The 21,157-nt window shown below is 48.9% G+C and overlaps 1 protein-coding gene across 2 annotated transcripts in view; it reads right to left on the reverse strand.

Annotated features, from left to right (window-relative positions):
- The window catches only part of TTC28 (tetratricopeptide repeat domain 28), a 482,751-nt gene that overhangs the window by 74,073 nt on the left and 387,521 nt on the right, over positions 1–21,157 (reverse strand). For both annotated transcript variants that reach the window (XM_074973004.1, XM_074973005.1), the window contains one exon: positions 1,597–2,938. In XM_074973004.1, coding sequence (XP_074829105.1) covers positions 1,597–2,938 — 1,342 coding nt within the window. The remainder of the gene's footprint in view (positions 1–1,596; positions 2,939–21,157) is intronic.

Here is a 21,157-nt window from a genome sequence, read left to right on the forward strand (position 1 = left end):
CTCAAATCTGCCATGTCCCCGCTGCCAGATGTAGGGAATTTCAGAACTACCATCAGTGAACTTGCCAGTGAACCCTGCAGTCAATGGTACAAGAGACCCTGAAGGCCACAATCAGGCCCAAAACATTGTCCAGGCCTCCTCTGCATCTCCTGTAAACTCCTCACTCCAGGGGGTCCAGGGCAGGGAAACTAAGTTTCATTATTCAGGGTAATAGCACAGCCTGAATAACCTTCCCCCTCACCATCCAGACAGCTCTGTCGTTCCATACTACCCTGTGTGTAGACACTGCCCCGCACAGCCATACACATACAGCTGTACAGCTCCCCTACAGTCATACACGCACACCCTCACAACCCTCCCGCACCACCCAGACAGCTGTCATTCCACACCACCCAGTGTGTACACCCTGCCCCACATATACACCTCCCACAACAATTCATCCCTCCATCCATACACATACATTCCGACAGACGTACACCCCACACACAACTGTACACATATACTTCCACAGCCGTACACCCCCCCATCTATACACATACAACCCCACAGCCATACACGCCACACAAAACTGTACGCATATACTTCCAGTCGTACACCCCACATCTGTACACATACACCTCCACAGCAATATATCCTACACACATCTCTACACATGCACCGCCAGTTTCCCATGTATCCTCCACTGCCACCCCCCAAATCTGTACACATATACCCCCACAGCCCTCCACATACCCTTCACAGCCACTAGCCCCCCCACATCCGTACACATACACCCCCACAGCCATACACCCCAGACAGATCTGTACAAATACACTCGCGCAGCTTCCATGTACCCTCCACAGCCATATACCCCTCTGACACACGTGTAGAGATACCTGCACAGCACCCCATCTACCCTTCACAGCCACACACATACACCCAACACACATCTGTACACACATCCCCCACAGCTCTACACCCAAACATCCATACATGTAACCCCAACCCACACAAATGCATCTGTAAAGTTCCCCCTCCCCCATGTACCCATACTCCTATCTCTCACAGATGTACACATACCCTGCCCCATACCCACCCCCCTAGCTGCCCATCTACCTCTGTTTACACACACAAACACATACACACACCCCTCTATCTTCCCCCAGCACAAACACAGCTTGCTAGCCAGTGACTGCACAGTGTGAGAGAAATCCAGCATATTGTCTTGGTTGTGTGTTCTCAGGTTGGTTCCCTGTTGGGAGCATATGCACCCATATACTCGCTGTGACACTGCTCACCACTGAATCACGTGAGTAGCGATGGTATAATCATCGAGGGGGTGGGATAGCTCAGTGGTTTGAGCATTGGTCTGCTAAACCCAGGGTTTGTGAGTTCAATCCTTGAGGGGGCCATTTAGGGATCTGGGGCAAAAATTGGGCATTGGTCCTGCTTTGAGCAGGGGATTGGACTAGATGATCTCCTGAGGTCCCTCCCAACCCTGATAGTCTATTATTAATCTATGATTCTATGATCATTCAGGTATTTTCACTCATTCACTTTCAAGACAGTTCTCAATACCAAAGGCCATGCAATACTCCAGCCTTTGGCATTTGTTACCTGTGTCCATTTCCCAGGCCCCGATAGGCCTTCGCCTGGTCTTGCATGCGATTTAAACTCTGAGCTACAGATAAGTACTGTTCATAATACTTTATGGCTTCTTCATAATCTCCTAGAGCCTCATAACAATCCCCCAGGTTTCCATATGCCCGGCCTCTGTCCAGCACAGCTTCGTTTCCACTCAGCTGCTGTAGCATGGCCAGTTGCTGCTCAAAGTAGCCAATAGCTTCCTCCATGACATTCATGTTCATCTTGGTGATGCCCATGTTACCATAGACTTGGGCCTCTATACTGGGGTCCTTCAGCTTCTGTCCAAGTTCCAGCTGTTCTTCATAACACTTGAATGCCATGGTATACTTCCCAAGGGACATGTACACTGCAGCAAGGTGGCCATGAGCTCTGCATTCACCCGGCATATCCCCTAGTTCCTGGTAAACCTCCAGTTGCTGTGTATGGTACCCCAAGGCCTTGTCATATTTCTGTATCATCTTGTATGCAGAACCCAAGGCTGCATAGGCACTGGCCTCCAATCTCCTGTCTTTGACATGATGGGCTAAGCTCAGCTGCTGCTCATAGAATTTTATTGCACCATTTACATCTTTTTTACATACAAAAATATCTCCCAGATTCCCAAGAGCCCGGAATTTGGCTTGGGAATTGTTCAGAGACTGGGCCAGAGACAGCAGATACTTCTGGCACTCCTCGGCTTTGCTGAAGTCCATTAAGGCCTTGAACGCCAGGCCCAGGTTGCAGTAGGCCTTGGCTTGGCTCAGCTTGTCGTGTAGATCCTTTGCTAAGGCGAGATCCTGCTCGTAGTACTTTACAGCCTCCTCATAGTTCCCAAGGCAGTAATGGGCATAGCCAAGGTTGTGGCAAACTTTCCCCTCCCCCTCCATGTCCTGCAGCTCAGGGGACAGGCGCAGGTATTGCTCATAGTAAGGGGCTGCCTGTGCGTACTCTCCTCGCGAGCAATGGAAGTTGCCCAGGTTGCTGAGGGCCCGGGCCTCGCTCTGTATGTCCCGCAGCTCCCGGGCGATGTTGAGGTGGTTTTGGTAGTGCTGCAGGGCTCGGTCGTGGGCGCCTAAGGCCTGATATGCCACTGCTAAGTTCCCATGGGTGGACGCCTGCGAGGCCCGATCATTCACTTCCATAGAAATCTGCAGCTCCTGCCGGTGATATTTCACAGCGTGGTCATACATGCCCAGGGCATTGTACGCATTGCCCATGTTGCCGTAGGCCCTGCCCTGCGCACCATAGTCATTCAGCTCCTGGGCGATGGAGAGGTGAGTCTTGTGGAGTTTCAGGGCAGAGTCATAGTCGCCTTTCATCTGGTGAATGATCCCTGAGAAATACCAGAAACAGAAATTAAATAGATAAAACCCCACAGTGCCTCCCCCAGCACCAGACACTGACCCTCCCCCACAGCCTCACATGACAACCTTTCCCACACACCACCCCCAGCCCCATAACACCACCCCCTGCTGCACAGTGCTGCCTCTGGCCCCCACACCGGCACTCTCCCCCAGCCCCACAGCACCGCCCTTCCCGCACAGCACTGCCCTCAGCTTCTCACACGGACCCTTCCGCACAGCGCCACCCCCAGCAACCCTCCCCCACAGCCTCACACGACAACCCTTTCCCACACACCACTGCCACTCCCCCACAGCGCCGCCCTCAGCTCCACACACCGCCCCTCCCCCACAGCGCCACCCCCCACCGACGCACCGATCCTCCCCCACAGCGCCACCCCCCACCAACGCACCGCCCCTCCCCCACACCGCCGCCCCCAGCCCCACACACCGCCCCCCCACAGCGCCGCCCCCAGCCCCACACACCGCCCCCCCAGCCCCACACACCGCCCCCCACACCGCCCCCCCAGCCCCACACACCGCCCCTCCCCCACAGCCCCGCCCCCAGCCCCACACACCGCCCCTCCCCCACAGCCCTACCCCCAGTCCCACATACCAACCCTCCCCCACAGCACTGCCCCCAACACACTGCCCTCAGGCTCACACACCACCCCCAACCCCCACAGCACCACCCCCAGCCCCACAAAGCATCCTTCCCCACAGCACTGCTCCCAGCCCCACAGCACCACCCTCAGCCTCACACTGCAACCCTCCCCCACAGCACTGGGCACGGCCCCCAGCCTCACACACTGACCCTCCCCCCCAGCACTGGGCACAGCCCCCAGCCCCACACACTGACCCTCCCCCACAGCACTGGGCACGGCCCCCAGCCTCACACACTGACCCTCCCCCCCCAGCACTGGGCACGGCCCCCAGCCCCACACACTGACCCTCCCCCACAGGACTGGGCACGGCCCCCAGCCCCACAACCCCATCCCTTCCGCCTGATACTGGGAATAGCCCCAAGCCTCACCCAGCAGCCCTTCCCCACAGCACCAGGCCCAGCCCTGCAGCCCCACAGCATGGGAAAAACCCATATCTTTCAGGCGCATTTCATGGGGTTCTTTAGCTACAGATGCTCTTTTCCCTTCTAGTCCCAGTATTCAAGCATTTTAAGGGTGTTTCAGTGCTAGGATCCTACCAGACCAGTGCATGGAGCCACAGTGGAGAGGCACCTCACTCAGCCCTCACTCTATGACACAGAGAAAGGCCTGATCAGCAGAGACGGGAGTCACTGGCAGCTGGGCGCTCAGTACCTCTAAAAGGGACCTGTCCAAAGGGATCTAGCAAGTCCATGGCAGAATTGGGAGCAGCCCCCAGGACTCCCAGCCTGGTCGCAGAGACTTCAGCCAAAATGAGACCATCACGGTGCCCACGAACAGTGAGTGAAGGGGGCATTGCAGCAGATTGTGGGACAGCAGGGTGCTACGGGACAGAGCCAGCAGCTGGGATCAGGACTGAGGGGGCAGGGGTAAGGGGCAGAGGACCCAGGTGGGGGTGAGGAGGCCCAGAGGCAGCATGCCCTGGACCCCGGCAAAGGTTTGTCTGTGACTGCAAATCATGCGTCTACTCAGCAAACAGCATCACACAGGCTACAATCTGGAGCCTGCAACAACTAGCGCAGAAGGACAAAGGATTTTTGCAGCCAAAAAGTGGAGAGGAGATGGCAGGACTCGAATCCTGGGCACGTGCAAAGAATTCTGTGCTCCGGGGCAAAGAACAGCTGGCAAGCCCTCCACTAAGAGCTCAGGGAGCTACAGGATCCTCTAGAAAATGGACAGCACATGAAGGTGCTGGGAAATCAATAAACCAGAGCCCTGGATGCCTCCATTCCTAACCCTTTAAACAAAACTAGAAGGAAAACTAGAAGGCAAAAGCACTGCCATGAGGCCCTCACCGCTGGATGCCTCATCCCCTAGAAGGCGGTCTCCACTCTCTCCATAGGGCTCTTCCAAAGGATGCGTGTGACTAGAGCAGGGGAGAAAACAGGCTTTCTGCTGGAGCTTGAGTGGTGGCTCAAGTACCCTGAATATCTCAACACTGTCTTAGGTGAGTTCCAGGCTCAAAGTCATCAGATGTTGGGCCTGGTAAAGCAGCCTTCCCAGAAACCCTCTGAGCTGCCTGGGTGCTCAGTGCCCAGGGCTGGATTTATTGTGCTCCAGAGAAGCAGCAGAAATAACTGAGGTGGCTCAATAAAGCAATCACAGTGATGGATGAAGCACCAGAGAAGCAGCGAGGCCATGCTACAGGGAGGGAGTCTGGCCAGCAGGGACAGCTTGGAAGCAGCAGAGAACCCCAAAAGCACAGAGAGCTTCCTCAGGCTATCACACTAGCCATTATCCTACGGAGCAGAAACCTACCTGCCAGTTGCAGCTCTGGCTCTGCATGAGACAGTTCCAGGGCACTAAACCCAGAGGTGCTGCCTGGAATTAGCTCTGATTTAAAACACAAATCATTGTGAAATGCCAGTTCAGTTGAGCATTTAGGACGGAGACAGTGGGGGTCTCGGTGGGGAGGGGGACCACATTCCCTGCACCAGCTCTGATGGGCCTTCCTACATCTATACCCCAGCATCTTGTCCCTGAGTTCCTAAAACGCTCACCCAAGGGGATGTTGCTAAGTTTTCAGATGTGGATTGGGAGGTTCAGACAGACACAGGAGTTAACCCTGACAAGTCCTGTACAGTCCATTCCCCCAAACCAGGGGCCAGTGCTGGTTTGTTCCTACAAAAGGCTATCAGCTTTTCATCTGATGCCCCAAACATTTTGAGAATTACACAGAAACGATTTAACAATAAATCTGAATATAAGAACTTTGAAGTGCCAATGAAGTGTGCCCTGCATAGCACAGCCATCCCCAGGAGCAAGTGTGGAGATGTGACTAACAATCACACCTGAGAGGCAGTGGAAGGCCAATCTCCATGGGTCTGTCCTGTGCCTGCAGGATAAGTAAGAAGCCTCAGGTTTGAGTCTCCTTCCAATGACTGGTGCACTCTGCATTAATGGGACTAATGAGATTCTGCACTTTCTTCTAAGGAGCTCTGGGCCCTTTGCAGACATTCACGAACAGGCCTGTGGCCCCAACACCTGCTGCTGAAGAGGGCACTGCACAACATGATATCTGGGCCAGGACGACAAATGCAAATAGGTGGCAACTGTCAGCACCTCACCCCAAAGAGAAGTAATCTGCTGACTCCAGAACATATGACAACAGGCATCTTGAGGGTGGAAGAAGAAAGGATGCAGTGAGAGGATGAGAGAGAGATGGGCTTCCACAGGTCCAGTAGACACTGGGAGCTACAATTAGGCAGCGTGTTTGATCCAGCTCTTGTTTTGTACTTACAAACACAAATGTGAAGACAGATGGCTTTACAAGCAGGGCTGGAATGTGATAGCTGAAATTTGCTTTCCTGAGGCAATTTGGAGCTTAACAGATTCATTTTTAAAATTCATATTGGATTGAAAACCGCAAGTCCCAATGTACTCTGGCCAGATTAACCGTATTTCTATCAAAGCAAGTTGTTCTATAAATTCTACTGATTTTCCTACCAACATGAGGCTTCAGGATAAGGCAATTTACAAGACATGGGCAGAGTGAAATAGGATTTAAATAACGAGGCCTGGGCTGCTGCTGACAATTCTCTTTTTTGCACTGTGTGAACAAATTTAAAGTTTATGAAATTGAGGGACTGATGGGACTAGCCTGAGTGGCCAAGTCCCATGCAAGCTCCCCCCACAACTGTGCCAATGCCCCCCAATCCTGACCTATCATACCCCTTACTGTTCCATTCCTGGGACCCACAACTGTACCACTGCACCTCAGCTCTTCCCTCTAGCACTGCCTATTATTCCTTCCTGGGGCTCCTGCCCTTCAGTCCTAACCTGTAGTTTCCTGCTATGCCAGTCTTGGGACAGCAGACCGGACAAACATCACATGACACTAGGGTGGGTCTCACCTGTTTCACATGTGCCCTAAGTGGGATCTGAAACCAAGGCTCTAGAGCTCTCCCTCATTACACCCCCAAACCTCAGAGTCTCCATTCTCACAGCCAAAGCATTGAGGTGGGAAGTCATCTCGGGATTCATGATAACTTGAGACTTTATAAAACAGATTTAGATCTGAGCCTCATATACTTTTAAAGACACTATCTTGCCCTCCTCCATCTGGGAGCTGGAAAGCTTTTACAAATACCAGCTAACACCTTCATAACCCCACTGAGAGGCAAGCAATGAAGACATAAGTATCACTAAACCTACCACTGAAATGTAGCTACCTCTGGGGTGTAAGAAGGCAGCTACTTAACTGCACACAGCAGGATATCACAGGTAGGAAAGAAGAATCATGCATCAGAAAGGGACAGTTAGGTACTGGAGACAGCGTAACAAGGTGGAATTTGACCAGGACACCACATTAATTAAGAGTTAATATTGTGAAAGAACAATCATTGTAAAGATACCACATTGTCCTTAGGAGCTATAGAGAGAAAAATGAATTGGGAGATCTGCACGGGAAGAATAAGGGGTGGCCAGGTTGGGAATAAATAGAGCCTCTGCTGGCAGTAAAGACGGGCAGACACTTTTCTGTTCAGTTTGTTAATCACTTTTTTTCCTTTCAGCCAGCTTTTCCATGTGCCTTGGCTCAGCAGAGCTTCCATGACATCAGTGTGAGAACCAAGCCCATCCCAAAATGACATAATGCAGCAGGCCCCATGTATGGAAAAGCTAAAAACACATGGCTCACTGAAAACCACAACTGAGAAAGATTTGGTTTCCAAAATAAGGGGACCAGTAAACTTTTCCTAACCTGTTCCTACTGCATGGACAGAGTCCTCTGAGGTGCAAGACATGTAACCACTCCCATCATAGGCAGTATAGTCACAGAGAACCCCACCCATCTCCTCCAAGGTAGCAACCATCAGATGGGGAAATCCTTCATATAATAGCAACACGGAAGGCAATGGGAGCTGTGTGTGCAAAGGGTATGGGTGGGGTGGAGGTTGTACTAATGCACTGAGACACATTATTTGAGATGCTTTCAGTGGGGGTTATGAGTTAGGGTAACTAGATTTTGAAATAAAAAACAGAACCTCTGTCCTGGGTCAGGTGGAGAAGGTGGTTGGGTGTTGGCCTCATGAAGGAGAGAGGGAAAGATGCTCATTCCTCCAATGCCCTCAGCCAAGAAATGATGACATCCTGAAGACTTGCTGGAATATGCAGGGGAGGAAACCCTTGGTCAAGGACTTGCATGGGGGGAGGGGCGCTCACGTGAGGGCACACTCTCAACATGCGACAGGCCTGGTGGGGGAGCTCCTTGGGGTGCACGTCTTCAGCCAGCCTTTGGACATTGCCACTGGCATAGCCCCCAACCAGCTCCCAGAGGGGCCACGAATGCAGGGATTTTCAAAACCCAGGACAAAACTCAGTGTCACTGGAAGAGGCCATGAAAACACTCCCAGCCTCCTGGGGGACACAGTCATGAGTTACAAGTGGCTCTGAACACTGCAGACTCAAGGGGAAACAAGCTCATTCTACGGGGAGGTAACATTCCCATGGACACCTTCTCCAGGTCAACACAAATTCACACTTACCCATCTGGGCAAAATCCCTCCTGTGCCTGGATTTACACACAACATCATGGCCATCAAGAGAGGAGAAGGAAGAAACAGAACCAATCACAAGGGAATTGCAGCCGTCCCACATCTGCCCCAAAGCTGCAAAAAGCAACAAGCTCTCCTTTCTGTGGGATTAAGGTCAGCTGCAGGCTCTCTTGGCAACTCTGAGTAGTCCTGGCTGTTCTGGGAGAGTAATAGCCAGAGACATTCACACACAACGACTCAGTGCAGAATTTCCTAGGAACGCTCACTAGAGTGTTCAGGAGACAGATGTGACTCTTTTGGCAGTTTTCTGCCTACACACGCACACCTGCGTATTCACCCCACATGTCCAAGACACCCCAAAACTGCAAGACAATTGGATACACCTACCCACACAAACATTACAAAACCCTGAATACTCACCCACCGACAGCCTGGACCCACTTGTACCCAAACAGCCCACACCGCCCTTCCCCAGCAACAGCACATGCTCTCAGATTGCCGCCTATGCACAGTACACCAGCAACTTACCTGACTGCGGTGTCCCATGACACCCAAGGCCATTCATTATCAGGCACTATACCAACAGCATTAAGTTATCAAACGTAAACCCTGCTCAGAAAGAGCAACCACCAGTCATTGCCCAGACTGGAGTGGCTTCTGCAGGGTGTTAATGATTTCACCAGTGAGACTTGTTGGATGCAAAAGCACATTTGTAAATCGCTTCTTCACACAGCACAAATGCCTCATTAATCCTAAGGGCATCAGGTTTGGAAATAATACAACCCAGCACCAACATTTCCGGGAGCAGAGCAAGAGCCATCAGAAAGGGGATAGGTGCCACATCCCATCACTGTCTCTCTGGGGTTTTCAAAGGCCAGCAGTTTAGCAGCACCAGAGGGCTCAGACTGGAGTTTTCAGGAAGGTAAAAGGAAGAGCAGACAGGCAGAGGGAGGCGTGGTGTGGAATGTGATCCCACTCAGACGAACTGGGAATTACATAAGAATTCCAGCTTCATTTACATTACACAGACGAAAACATTCACAAGAAACTGGACTCCATGACCCAGCACCACAGATCTTTGGAAAGAAGGTGGGGGCCTCAGATGTGCACACCCTACCAAATGTGTGCATGGACCAAGGAAGAGGGACACACTTCAGCAATGGAGATCTTGCAGCCTCAGCAGAGTTCAGTAACAGATCTCGTTTTGGTTCCGAACAGGATGCCAAACTGTGCCATTTTATGCTCATTTGCTGTGTTGCCATTGGTGATTTGGTCCCCTTCCTCACACCCCTTTCCTACCACTGCAGCTCTTCAGTTGCCCAATCTCACTCCTCATACCCAACGTACTTGTCTGCCTCCTCCCTTTACCCCCCTCCCCGTTCCCCTCATAAACTCACTCCTGCTCTCCCACAGTCCAACCTCAAGTATGCCCTAAAATTAAGTTCTTCTAACAAGTGGATACAGCCATGGTCCTAGCCTGCTGCCATCTGGATCACTCCGCATGGATGTCGTGTCCTGCTCCCCCTGCCCAGGGTTGCTAGATGTATTTTTAGTTTGTGAGCAATCTGGAGCAGGGACTCTCTCACTACCTCTCTCTGTACAGTGCCCAGCACAAGGAGGCCCAACGCTGACGTCTTTGGCTGCTACCACAACAACGGGACTACTCCATAAACGCCTTGGTGACAGCGGCCCATTGGTGGTTCAGTACTCTGTGTCAGCAGCTCACTATACCTAACACACTGTTTTCATAATCTGTAGGTCAAAGGTGTCGTCAAAGGTCTCATGTAAGGAATCATATACAAACGCTGATCCCGAAAATCACTGTTTGGTGTAACAAAAGGTTCTTAATAAGTGCTACGATTATGTTCTTAAAATGTGATTAGCAAGCAATGAGTACGCACAGTCTGCCTTAGACAGAGGAATGTATATTTGCTTTTCTGACCAGCCTGGTCATCAGGCAGAGACAATGAAGGTACATTTACATATAAGGTACCAAAGCTATCAAGCTAATAAACAAGGGAGAAGACAGCATGGTGTCCACACCCCAGTAGGAGAAAAACTTTCTCTGGGCATACACTTCAAAGAATACATTTCAAAGATTTACTGGGCTATAAAGGCAGGGGGTCTGAACCTCAAATGGTAAGCAACCGAATCAACTGATTGCATACAATATTATCATATTATAGAAGTATATTGAGTAAGGTCTTTTATGAAAACCGGTGACACCCTGGTGACAGGTATCATTATGAAATGTCTATTAACACTATATGAGGCATTATGGATACTCACTGATATTATGCTTTAGAGTCTGTGACCAAACACAGGGAGAAACAGGATTTCTCCCAGACAGAAGGGATGGCAGCTATCTATCTGTCTCCAACGTCAATTGAATATTATGGAATCAAAACAATGGAAGCCCCATTTACATATGAATCAGCAGGAGGATGGGAAGCCCACAGGAAGGGAAGAACAACAGGAAACCTTCCTGCCTCTTGTAACAGGGTCAATGAACTTTGGGAATTATACACAGAAACAGAAGCCATTTTAGTATCATCACTTGGGGGGATGAGGGACCAGAGCTCTTGCAGTCACAGAACATTTGATCCTTCAACCAAGGAGGTTGAAGTCTCTGGGAACTGAGCTTAGATGAGAAACCTGCTTAGGTAGAGACTGTAACTTGCTGAAATTAAGTTTTAGTCTTAGAAGTGTAGTTTTACTTTTGTTTGCTTGTAACCCTTTATATCTTTATTCCTTATACTTGGTATCACTTAATTCTATGTCTTTTTGTTAAATGAACTTGTTTTATTTTTACTATAAACCAAATCAGTGCTATGACTGAAATACAAGTGTTTGTCAAGATAAATTAATGAGCTGCAGTGTATTGTCTCTTGAAAGGAACAAGGAACTTAATAATATCTGTCAGCATTCCAGGAGAGGGTTGGGCACTGAGGGAGACATCTCTGGGGAATGCAGAAACTGTTTGTTACCTCTAAGGCAAGGTTTGGACTGGCAGAATCCTGAAGATTTTGCTCGCAAGGCAGACAAGCTGGTGTGTCAGGGAGTTGTCACACAGCTGGGCGGTAGCAAAACTCTGATTTGCTGAGGCTGAGTGCAGTAACACAGTAACTCACAAATCTGGGTACCCCAGCAGATTGTCACAGAGCAGATGTTTTTGGGGACATTCGGGACTGGGAGGGTGTTAGGGTCACTGTACGAAAAGTAACTGGGCAGTGGATGAGTGACCTGCATGCTTGTATGTTGGCTGTTGGTGTCAGGGCTGTGAGCAACAGAGGCATAGTATTTATGGTACCCAGAGTTTCAGGGCAGGTGGTGACAATGCCTTAAGTGGTCTGGATTGACCCCAAAGCATTACAGCCTAACAACAAAGCAGAAGCATAACTTTGGGCTTTAGCACATAAATACCAGAGCGGAGAGAAGAGCTCCATGAAAGGTCCAAGCTTCGAGAAACACTTCATGCATAGAGAAAAGGAGTACTTGTGGCACCTTAGAGACTAACCAATTTATTTGAGCACAAGTACTTCTTTTCTTTTTGCGAATACAGACTAACACGGCTGTTACTCTGAAACCATTCATGCATAGAGGAGCTCCAAGAGAGTGTTCCAGGCACCACAGGCTCTGAACTAAGTGCGTGGGAGGCCAACGCTGCTGTAGAAAAATGATGGCTGGTCAGAAAGCCACTGCAAGCTGCTCTCCCGCAACTTACCCTTCCCTTGAGTCAAGCCAGCTACTGGCCCCACCACATACTGGGGGAAATGATGTTTTACTGACACATTTCAGATGGAGAGATCAGGTTCAAAATGATGGGGGTTTGTCACTGCAAAGAAATGGGTGTGGGGTTGTAGTGAGCTGTGCAGGAATGAAAGGTGTGCGGCAGCAGTATGACCAAGAGGCCCCTGTCACCTGACTACTGGGCTCCTGGAGCAAAGCCATCATCAGGAAGAAACTTACTCAACTCATACAGATGGTAGGAGATGCCCATTAGGCCTTTGAAGAGCAGCCAGAACTGGACAGCTGCAATCAATTGCTCTCTTCCCTTTGCAATGTTCCTATTTCATATACCACTGTGTGGACCATATAAACTGCTCAGCTCCCCAGCCTTCAGCACCCACTCTGCTGATGAAGGAAGCTGAAATTTCCCTCTGTGAATGGAGTGAGACATCACAGAGAGTTTATCTGTACACGAAAGGCTGACAAATATAAACAACATGAGATTAGGAGAGAGCTGGTTGTTCTGCGAATTTCTCCTGAGTCTGACATGTTTGAAGTTACATCAGTGAGATAAAAGGAATCAAGGAATTTAAAAATAATTAATGCACTGTCCCCTCTCAGGTCCCCCCACCCAACTCCTTTCCTGATCTGATGCATCCATGAGCGCCCCTCAATAACAACCTTGGAAAGAGAGAGAGAGCACGTGCATGTGTGCGTGTGCAGGGAATGCTGGACCATTTGGGGCCCCATGGGATGTGCAGTCATCACTTCCTTTAACTTCCATCTCCCCAGAGCCCAGATCAGCTCCTGTTTCCTGACTAAAACATCCCAGCTTCAGAACCAACGTCTGAGAAACTGCGCGGGACTCCAGCAGGTCAGGCCTGTGAGCTAATGTCTCATCCGCCCGTGTAGCACTGAGATGAAAAACTGAAGATTCAGAATAGACTTGCAAAGCTGGGTAACTAAGGACAAGTTCCTAATCCAGAGTGGCCAGACTGTAAGGAGTGCTGAGCACCAGCCAGACACTGATTTCAGTTTCAGGTGTTTGGAAAAGTCCAACTAGAGGCACTGCAGGAGGTTGTGGCCATGCCTTCCTATCGGTGTCGGAGGGAGGCCATGCCCCCTTGCTACAGGCACCCATGTGTGAAAACTCTTGCCTCAGTTTACAGTTCTCAGACAGAGCAGCTCTTCTGTTACCAAAAGCTCACACTTTCTCAGTGAAGACTGCTTGGAGCAGCATCCAGGTTTCTGGACCATTGCAGTGGGGCATAGACTAGCATTGTGTCTCCTCTGACCAAGTCACTGCTGCACAGTGACCACAAGGTTCTTATTCAGGCTGAACTTCCTCTGGCTTCTGAAAAGCCCCACAGGCTTGTGATCTGAATCAGATTCATGCTACACAGTTCTCCTCCCTGCTGTCTGTTTCTCCTCATTTCTCTGACCTCGCTCTGCCTTCACTCCAAAACAGTACCACGCAAAGATCTAGTTTGTTTGCAAAGCTGGTGATGGTGGTGGAGGGGGGAATCATTCACCTTCAAGAATGAGCTTTCATAAGTAAGGCTACGTTTTAGTCATGGGTATTTTAGTCATGGACAGGTCATGGGCAGTAAACAAAAATTCATGGCCCACGATCTGTCCATGACTTTTACTATATACCCCTAACTAAAACTTGGGCGGGGGCCCCCGGGTGCTCGGGAGGAGTGGTGGTCCGGGGGTGCTGCAGGTGCTGGGGGAGGTGGCCAAGAACCCTGCTGGTGCTGGTGCTGGGGGGGACAAGCAGCGGCACTCGGGCCGGGACCTCCACTGGTGCTGGAGGGGAGGGTTGGCGGGGGCTCCCTACCCAGCTCCACGCATCCCTGCAGCTCCTAGGCGGCAGAGGGGCCCAGAGGCTCTGCACACTGCTCCCGCCATAAGCCCCGACTGTGCAGCTCCCATTGGCCCCTCTTTCACCTAGGAGCTGCAGGGCCACGCCAGTGGGAGCCAGGGAGCCCCCACCCTGAGGTAAGTGCCCCCCCCAGCACTCCCCAACCCCCTGCCCCTAGCCCTGAGTCCCCTCCCACACACCCAAACTGCTGCCGAAGTCACAGAGGTCATGGAATCCGTGACTTCCGTGACAGACTCAAAGCCTTACTCATAAACCCTTTAAGGAGAGCCTGGTGCACAGTCAGCAGGCCACAGCCCTTTGGCTCCCCAATCTGGAGCTCACGCACCCCCAGAGATGCAGATTCCTTGGAAGGAATGGGAGGAAATAATTTATACTGGTTGCCATTAAGAGTCCATGATTAGCCAGTCACCACCCCCACCAGGATCTGACTATTTGCAGACTAGGAGATAGCTGGGCTCTCTCAGACTCTACTGGTCAGTGCCTGTGATAGTGGCCGCTGAACTGACCAAAGCTATGGGGCCTGCAGAATAATCTGCTCCTCACCCACCCAGTTCCAATGGGCTCATTTGTAACTAGAAGCTGCACTGCCCTGGCGCAGAGAGCCTGTGTCCAGTTTGAAAATAAGACACTAGCATCCTGAATCCCCTCAACAGGCAGCAACATGAGATGTGATGCTGTGTTTCTAGAAGGGAAGTAACTCCTTGATGGCAGAGTTGTTGACGAGGAGCCTGTCCCAAGCACTCTGCCCTGCACAGGAAGGGAGGCAGAGAAGAGTTCCTGGGACTGGATTCCTAGAGCAAGGCTCTTCTGTGGGCCAGCAGAACCTGGGAACACTCTGGGGAGAGCACGCTGTTCTCAGAGAAGGGCTGCTGCCTGCAAAAAGGGGCCCTGGGCAGCAGAGATTCACAGATCACCACCTGGAAACAGAGGCTACTCCTGAGGACAAGGGAATCTGGCATACCCCTTCAGAGGCACAGGTGCAGCTCTTCTCCCCCGACAGATGATGATTCCAAGGCAGAGCTCTGGGATTAAAGGCACCAGGGACACTAACAAGTTGCATTGACAGGGAACATCCTGCAACTTCTTGCTCTGCAGGTTCTAGAAAAGCCACACACTCAATGCAATTAGCAGGCCACACAGCAAGATTAACTAAGATCAGGAAGGGGAAACACTCACATACCAGAACAATTACATCTCTTTGCTCTCCTTAACAGCCAAAATTAAGGCTTGTAGGCAGATGGGAGATGAAGCCCATGCAGCTTCAGATGTTCCAGTCGGTCTCTTTACCACCACCACAGGGAAAAAACAAGCAATGAGCAAATGTTTACAAATGGTTACCCAAGACAAAGCTGAGGAAGTGGCATAACAGAGCAGAAAATTGGAGTCTCCAATCTCCTCCTCCGCAGCCCCTATCACTAAGCTAGCCTGGTGGGAGCCTGTCTCACCATCTGTGCCGGTCACACGAGCGTGAAGGATCCAGAAACACTCTGTCACTTCAAAACACAAAGCTACTGACTCATTCACACGGCTATAATTGTATACTTCAAAAGGAAAGAAAGGCTCTCTTCCAGGCAGCCGGGCCCCATCCAGGAGTAGTATGCAACAGGGAAAAGGTCCAAACACAGAACCAAACAGAGTCTAGGGAGGAAGAACAAGGAAAGCTAAAGAAGGCTCATACAGCACTTCTGAGATCTGTGAAATTGGAGCAAAATATACACAACCTAGAACCAATGGGGACTTCTCCTTCCTTTGCTTAACAATTACTTCTAAGGGCAGAGACGGATTCTAGGGCAACAGCCATCTGAAGCACCAGCTGTAGTGTCTACAAAACACAAGTATAAATCATTATAAATGCAACCTAAGCTACAAGCAGATATTGAAGGGCACAAGCGTGAATGGGAACCATCAACCCTAAAAGAGGTTAAAGAGCTGACACAGCACAGTGGGTCAAGATCCTTCTCCCCTCGCTGACCACAAAGCAAAGGCAAGACAACCCTGCACAGGCAGCCTGCATTTCCAGAGAGCTAAAGAAACCTTACAAGTCTGGTCTTCTTGGGCTTTGTCTAGTCTAGGACTGGAGGCCTGATGTTTACACAAATTAGCTAGGCTCCCGCATGTCTTTAACTGCCTCATTTAGCATGTGTTAAAGGCACTGGGTGTTGTCGGCACTAGACTTTTTTAGTGCGTTAGTTAGCACGTATTAACATCACATTTTAAATCCTACTCTACCCAAGACCTTAGATTGTGTTTGAATCCATCCCTGTCGGCCAGCACCCAGTCTGGTTAGCTGCATTTTAAGAGCATCGGTGGAATCATCTGTGCTATGTTTGTTATCTATTTAATTTCACATCACAGGTCTCAGTAGACTTCCTACTGGGTATTCTGCAAACCTACAAAAATAATCCTGATGACATCAGAATGGTCATAACGAGTGGTTAAACCTCAGATGTTGAACATATAATCATGACATTTTCAGAAGCAAACTAGGGAAATGTGGTCTAGATGAAATTACTATAAGGTGGGTACACAACTGGTTGAAAGACTGTACTCAAAAAATCGTTATCTATGATTTGCTGTCAGACTAGAAGGACATATCTAGTGGGGTCCTGAAGGAGCCTCTCCTGGGTCTACTCAATATTTTCATTAATGACTTGAATAATGGGGTGGAGAGCATGCTTATAAAATTTGCAGAGGACACCAAGGTAGGAGGGGTTGGAAACTCTCTGGAGGGCACGATTAGAATTCAAAACAACCTTGACAAATTTGAGAATAGGTCTGAAATCAACAAGATGAAATTCAATAAACACAAATGAAAAGTACTTCACTTAGGAAGAAAAATCAAATCCACCACTTCAAAAATGGGGAATAAGTAGCTAGGTGGTAGTACTGTTGAAAAGGATCTGCGATTATAGGGATCACAAACTGAATATGAGTCAGCAAGGTGATGCAGCTGTGAAAAAGGCTAATACCGTTCTGGGGTGCACTCACAGGCGTGCTGTATGTGAGACACAGGAGGTAATCGTCCCGCTCGACTCAAGCACTGCTGAAGCCTCAACTAAAGTTCTGGGTGCCACACTTTAGGAAAGACGTGGACAAATTGGAGAGAGTCCAGAGGAAAGCAACAGAAGCAATAAAATGTTTAGAAAACCTGATCTGTGAGGAAAGGTTAAAAAAACTGGACATTTAGTCTTGAGAAGAGAAGTCTTGAGAAGAGAAGTCGGGGGGGGGGGGGGGGAGGAGACAGGTAACAGTCTTCAAATATGTTAAGGGCTGGTATAAAGAGGACTGTGATCAATTGTTCTCCATATCCACTGAAGGTAGGACAAGAAATCATGGGCAGGAAGCGAGATTTAGGTTAGGTATTAGGGAAAACTTTCTAACTAAAAGGATAGTTAAGCTCTGGAACACGCTTCCAAGGTAGATTGTGGACTCCCCATCACTGTCGATTTTTAAGAACAGGTTGGACAAAAACCTGTCAGGGATGGTGTAGGATTACTTGGTCCTACCTCAGCATGGAAGGGATGGACTAGATGACCTCTTGAGATCCCTTCCAGCACAACATTTCTATGATTCTGATCATTTTGATGCATTTCCAGGCCCTTATTATAGAACTAAATGTATTTAATGTGTGTAAATGTATTTAATTCTATTTTTAATTGCTGTATATTACACATTTTCACTATAACTGAAGTTATTCTATTGTTGAGTGTTGATCTGCAATATCAAGAAGGTCAGAAGAGTGAGAAAAATAACAGCTTAAACCACTGACTCTCACTGAGACGCCAGACAGTGTCATACAAAAGAACCTGTTCTTTAGATATTTAGGTGCTAAAAAGGGGTCTGGGAAATCTCCTTAATCGGAGAGCCTTAACTGGAAAACTGTTTTCATGCTTGTAAATCTCAAAAATGGTTACATTGATTTTTAACTACTTTAAAAATATCACCATGGGTGAGGATAAACCTGAGACATTTTACCTGAGTCTTTTTTTATTTCTCCAAAAAGTTGCAAGATGCTTGAAAACATTGGGGCCTATAATTAAAGTGTCTCTTCAAATAGAACCTCACTACCACAACTCTGTAGGTACCATGCAACTTTGCCTTTATGATTAAAGACTGGATTAGTACAATCAGTTCTTCAGTGCAGAGTTACTTGTACTTACCTGGGGAAAACACCCTGCAACTCCTCAGCCTGAGACTGCACCCTGCATCCCTCTGAGATACAGCACTTAAGACACCTGCAGTACATGCACATGGGCAAAGTTCATTGCCTTCAGTGGAGTCATGCCTGCTGCATCTGCCAGTGGTATAGGTGGCATACGATGTATCTCCCATACGTAATACACAACACACATGCTACACACCATGCTCTATTGCTGAGTACATTCGATGTACTTTGAGATTTGAAACGATTCTCTCTCAAAATGAGCTAAATCCCTTATAATCTTCCACTCTGTGAAAATAAAGCAGAGCCCTTCAGCCCTAGCTCTGAGAGTGAAGTATAAATTCCTCTCTCTGCTTTTGCATTTCAATACATGCAGCATATACAAGATTTAGTGGGAAGCAGATGCAGAGGGAAATAGAAGCTTAGCATCCATATGCAATTATAGAGACTATAACAGTCCTTTGCTCATAATACAAAGTGCCTTTTCTACATGGCAGTAAGCAGAGTTAAGAGTTGCAGAGGCTGACAAGCCAACTCTCAAGATGGGGCCTTGGAATCTGAAAACACCATCTGCTTTGCAAAGGTTGACATTCAGAGTCCTGGTTAAACTCCACATCTCCTTGTTATGAAGGGCTTGATAACTTGCGACTTGCCCTCAGTCCATTACCTTCTGCTTACTGACTCACAGAGCACAGTCTATCTCCTGCAGAGCACACCAGCAGCTGGGCTATGTTAGATGCTGTCTCTGTCTCACTCGGCATTAGATAATACAGTAAGGAGAGCCTTCCATCTCAATCACTGAAACACAAACAAAAATTTCTGTTGTTTCAGCAAAGAGGCCAGCGCTGACATTCTGGCTCAGAAACACACATTCAGATACATTTTTGGCTGGCAGTGTGGTTATTTTGATGAGGTTTTGTTTTACATGTGGCTTAGATGAAAGACAATTAAGACGACATTTAATTGGTACTGGATGCATTTTAAATAACATTAATGGACTTTCTCAACAAGAACTACACATTTTGATTTCTCAAAGTAACAACTCTGACAGAGAAGAGGGCAGAAAGGTACAGCTAAAGTATCAACTGATACGTGAGATCCTACATTTAGAAGCTAGGAAGGCTGTTTCAAAGTCAAGGAGGGGCTGAGTCAGCACTACTGACAAAGTTACATTTAGGCTTAAACCCAATTCAAGAAAAATATTTCTGCTGCATTGAAACCCCTCACTGTTCAACAGAAAAATTTCTGGAATCATGTGATGAAAGTATCGCTAAATATAAAGCTGCTATAAGAATAATAATGGTACTGAGAAGAACTTTCTAATCCAAACTTGCCTTATGGGGTTTTGAGCTGGCAAAATGGTGAGAGCATTAAGAACCTAAGTGAGTTTGTGTCAGGTCTGCAGAAGAGAGAGCAAGCATGTGTACACAAGCCAATGGTGCATGGGGTCCTTCAGGGTTGAGGCTAAGCAGCCACAGTTAAAAGTTTTGCTTGCAGAGAATTGCTAATCCCGTCTCTTTGCAATATTTCTGTGCCAAGAGGGTTCTTTCATGGCTCTGACAAACAGAACATCAGAATGTATCAAAGGCACAGGCAAGTAAGAAGAAATGTTCAGTTTCAGACCTAACGTCTCTGCCCCCCCAAGCCTACAGGGGACTCACTCTGCCCCACTGCGTGTGTCACACAGGATGAGAGGGGAGAGAATGACCCAGAAAACACACACCTCTTAACACTCATGCAGGGAATCACAATGCTGAGGAAACCAATTCTAGCTTCTGCTTCCCCACACTACATTTTCAGCAACAGAAATTGAACATGCAGAGATATATGGGGAAGCGCCCCACAAAGGAGTAAGTGCTTTGCAGAGGAGGAAAACAGCAGCAAATCCTCATGCTGAAGGTTTAGCCTCCTTTGAAGATACACACAATCTGTCCTCTGTACCGTACAGAGGCCATTTCAGTGCAGTCCCTCTTGGTAAGAACCCCCATGTGGCTGTGCCCTCTCATTGGCACCCTTCAAAGACCCTTCAGTAAAGGATTCCGGATTCCCGCTTTCTCCAGCCAGTTCTCACCACTAGTTGTAAGTAGCTTGTTACTGATACATGCTGGACTAAACCCCCTGAGCAGCTCCCCAGCAATGTCCTGGAGAAGCACCAGGGTGCTGCGGCCCAACAGCTGTGTTCCGTGGTCAGCGGGATTCTATTTGGCCTAGGATTCCTGAAGTCAAACCAGAGGGATAGCGTCCACTGGCTCGTTCATACAAGGGATGGACAGCGTGGCTGAAGCTAACACAAAGTTCAGCTAGACTGAGAGACTTAGAAATGGAATCTTCCTTTCCCATCTCCCACAGATCATCTCTTGCTCACTTTCTTCTCACTCCCATGTCCCCCACGCCCCAGGAAGGCGCTCACGCTACCAGGGTACCCTAATGGAGACCTTCTCCCACTATCAAACTAACACAGTGATACTTAACTTAGACCTGAACACTATTTTTCTGCTCTCATGCAAGGAAAGTGTCCAGGCCACACTGGGCAAAACCGGCTATGGACAGCAACTTGCCTTTAATTCTACACCTGTAAAACTGAGTTTGAACAATGACTACATGAGTGGGAGAGATCCGGGATTCACTTCTGTTCACCTGGGGAAGACACTGGGGACTTAGTCCAGGCACAGTCCTAGCTGGGTGATGGTTTAGGGAACTGCTCTGATGAGTTCTGAAGGCAGTGCCATGTTCCTCTTGATAACGGACTCTGGCCTAGAGGCCCGAGGGCTCAGCTGCTT

The sequence above is a fragment of the Natator depressus genome, chromosome 15 (assembly GCF_965152275.1).
Source record: "Natator depressus isolate rNatDep1 chromosome 15, rNatDep2.hap1, whole genome shotgun sequence".
NCBI classification, from domain to species: domain Eukaryota; kingdom Metazoa; phylum Chordata; order Testudines; family Cheloniidae; genus Natator; species Natator depressus.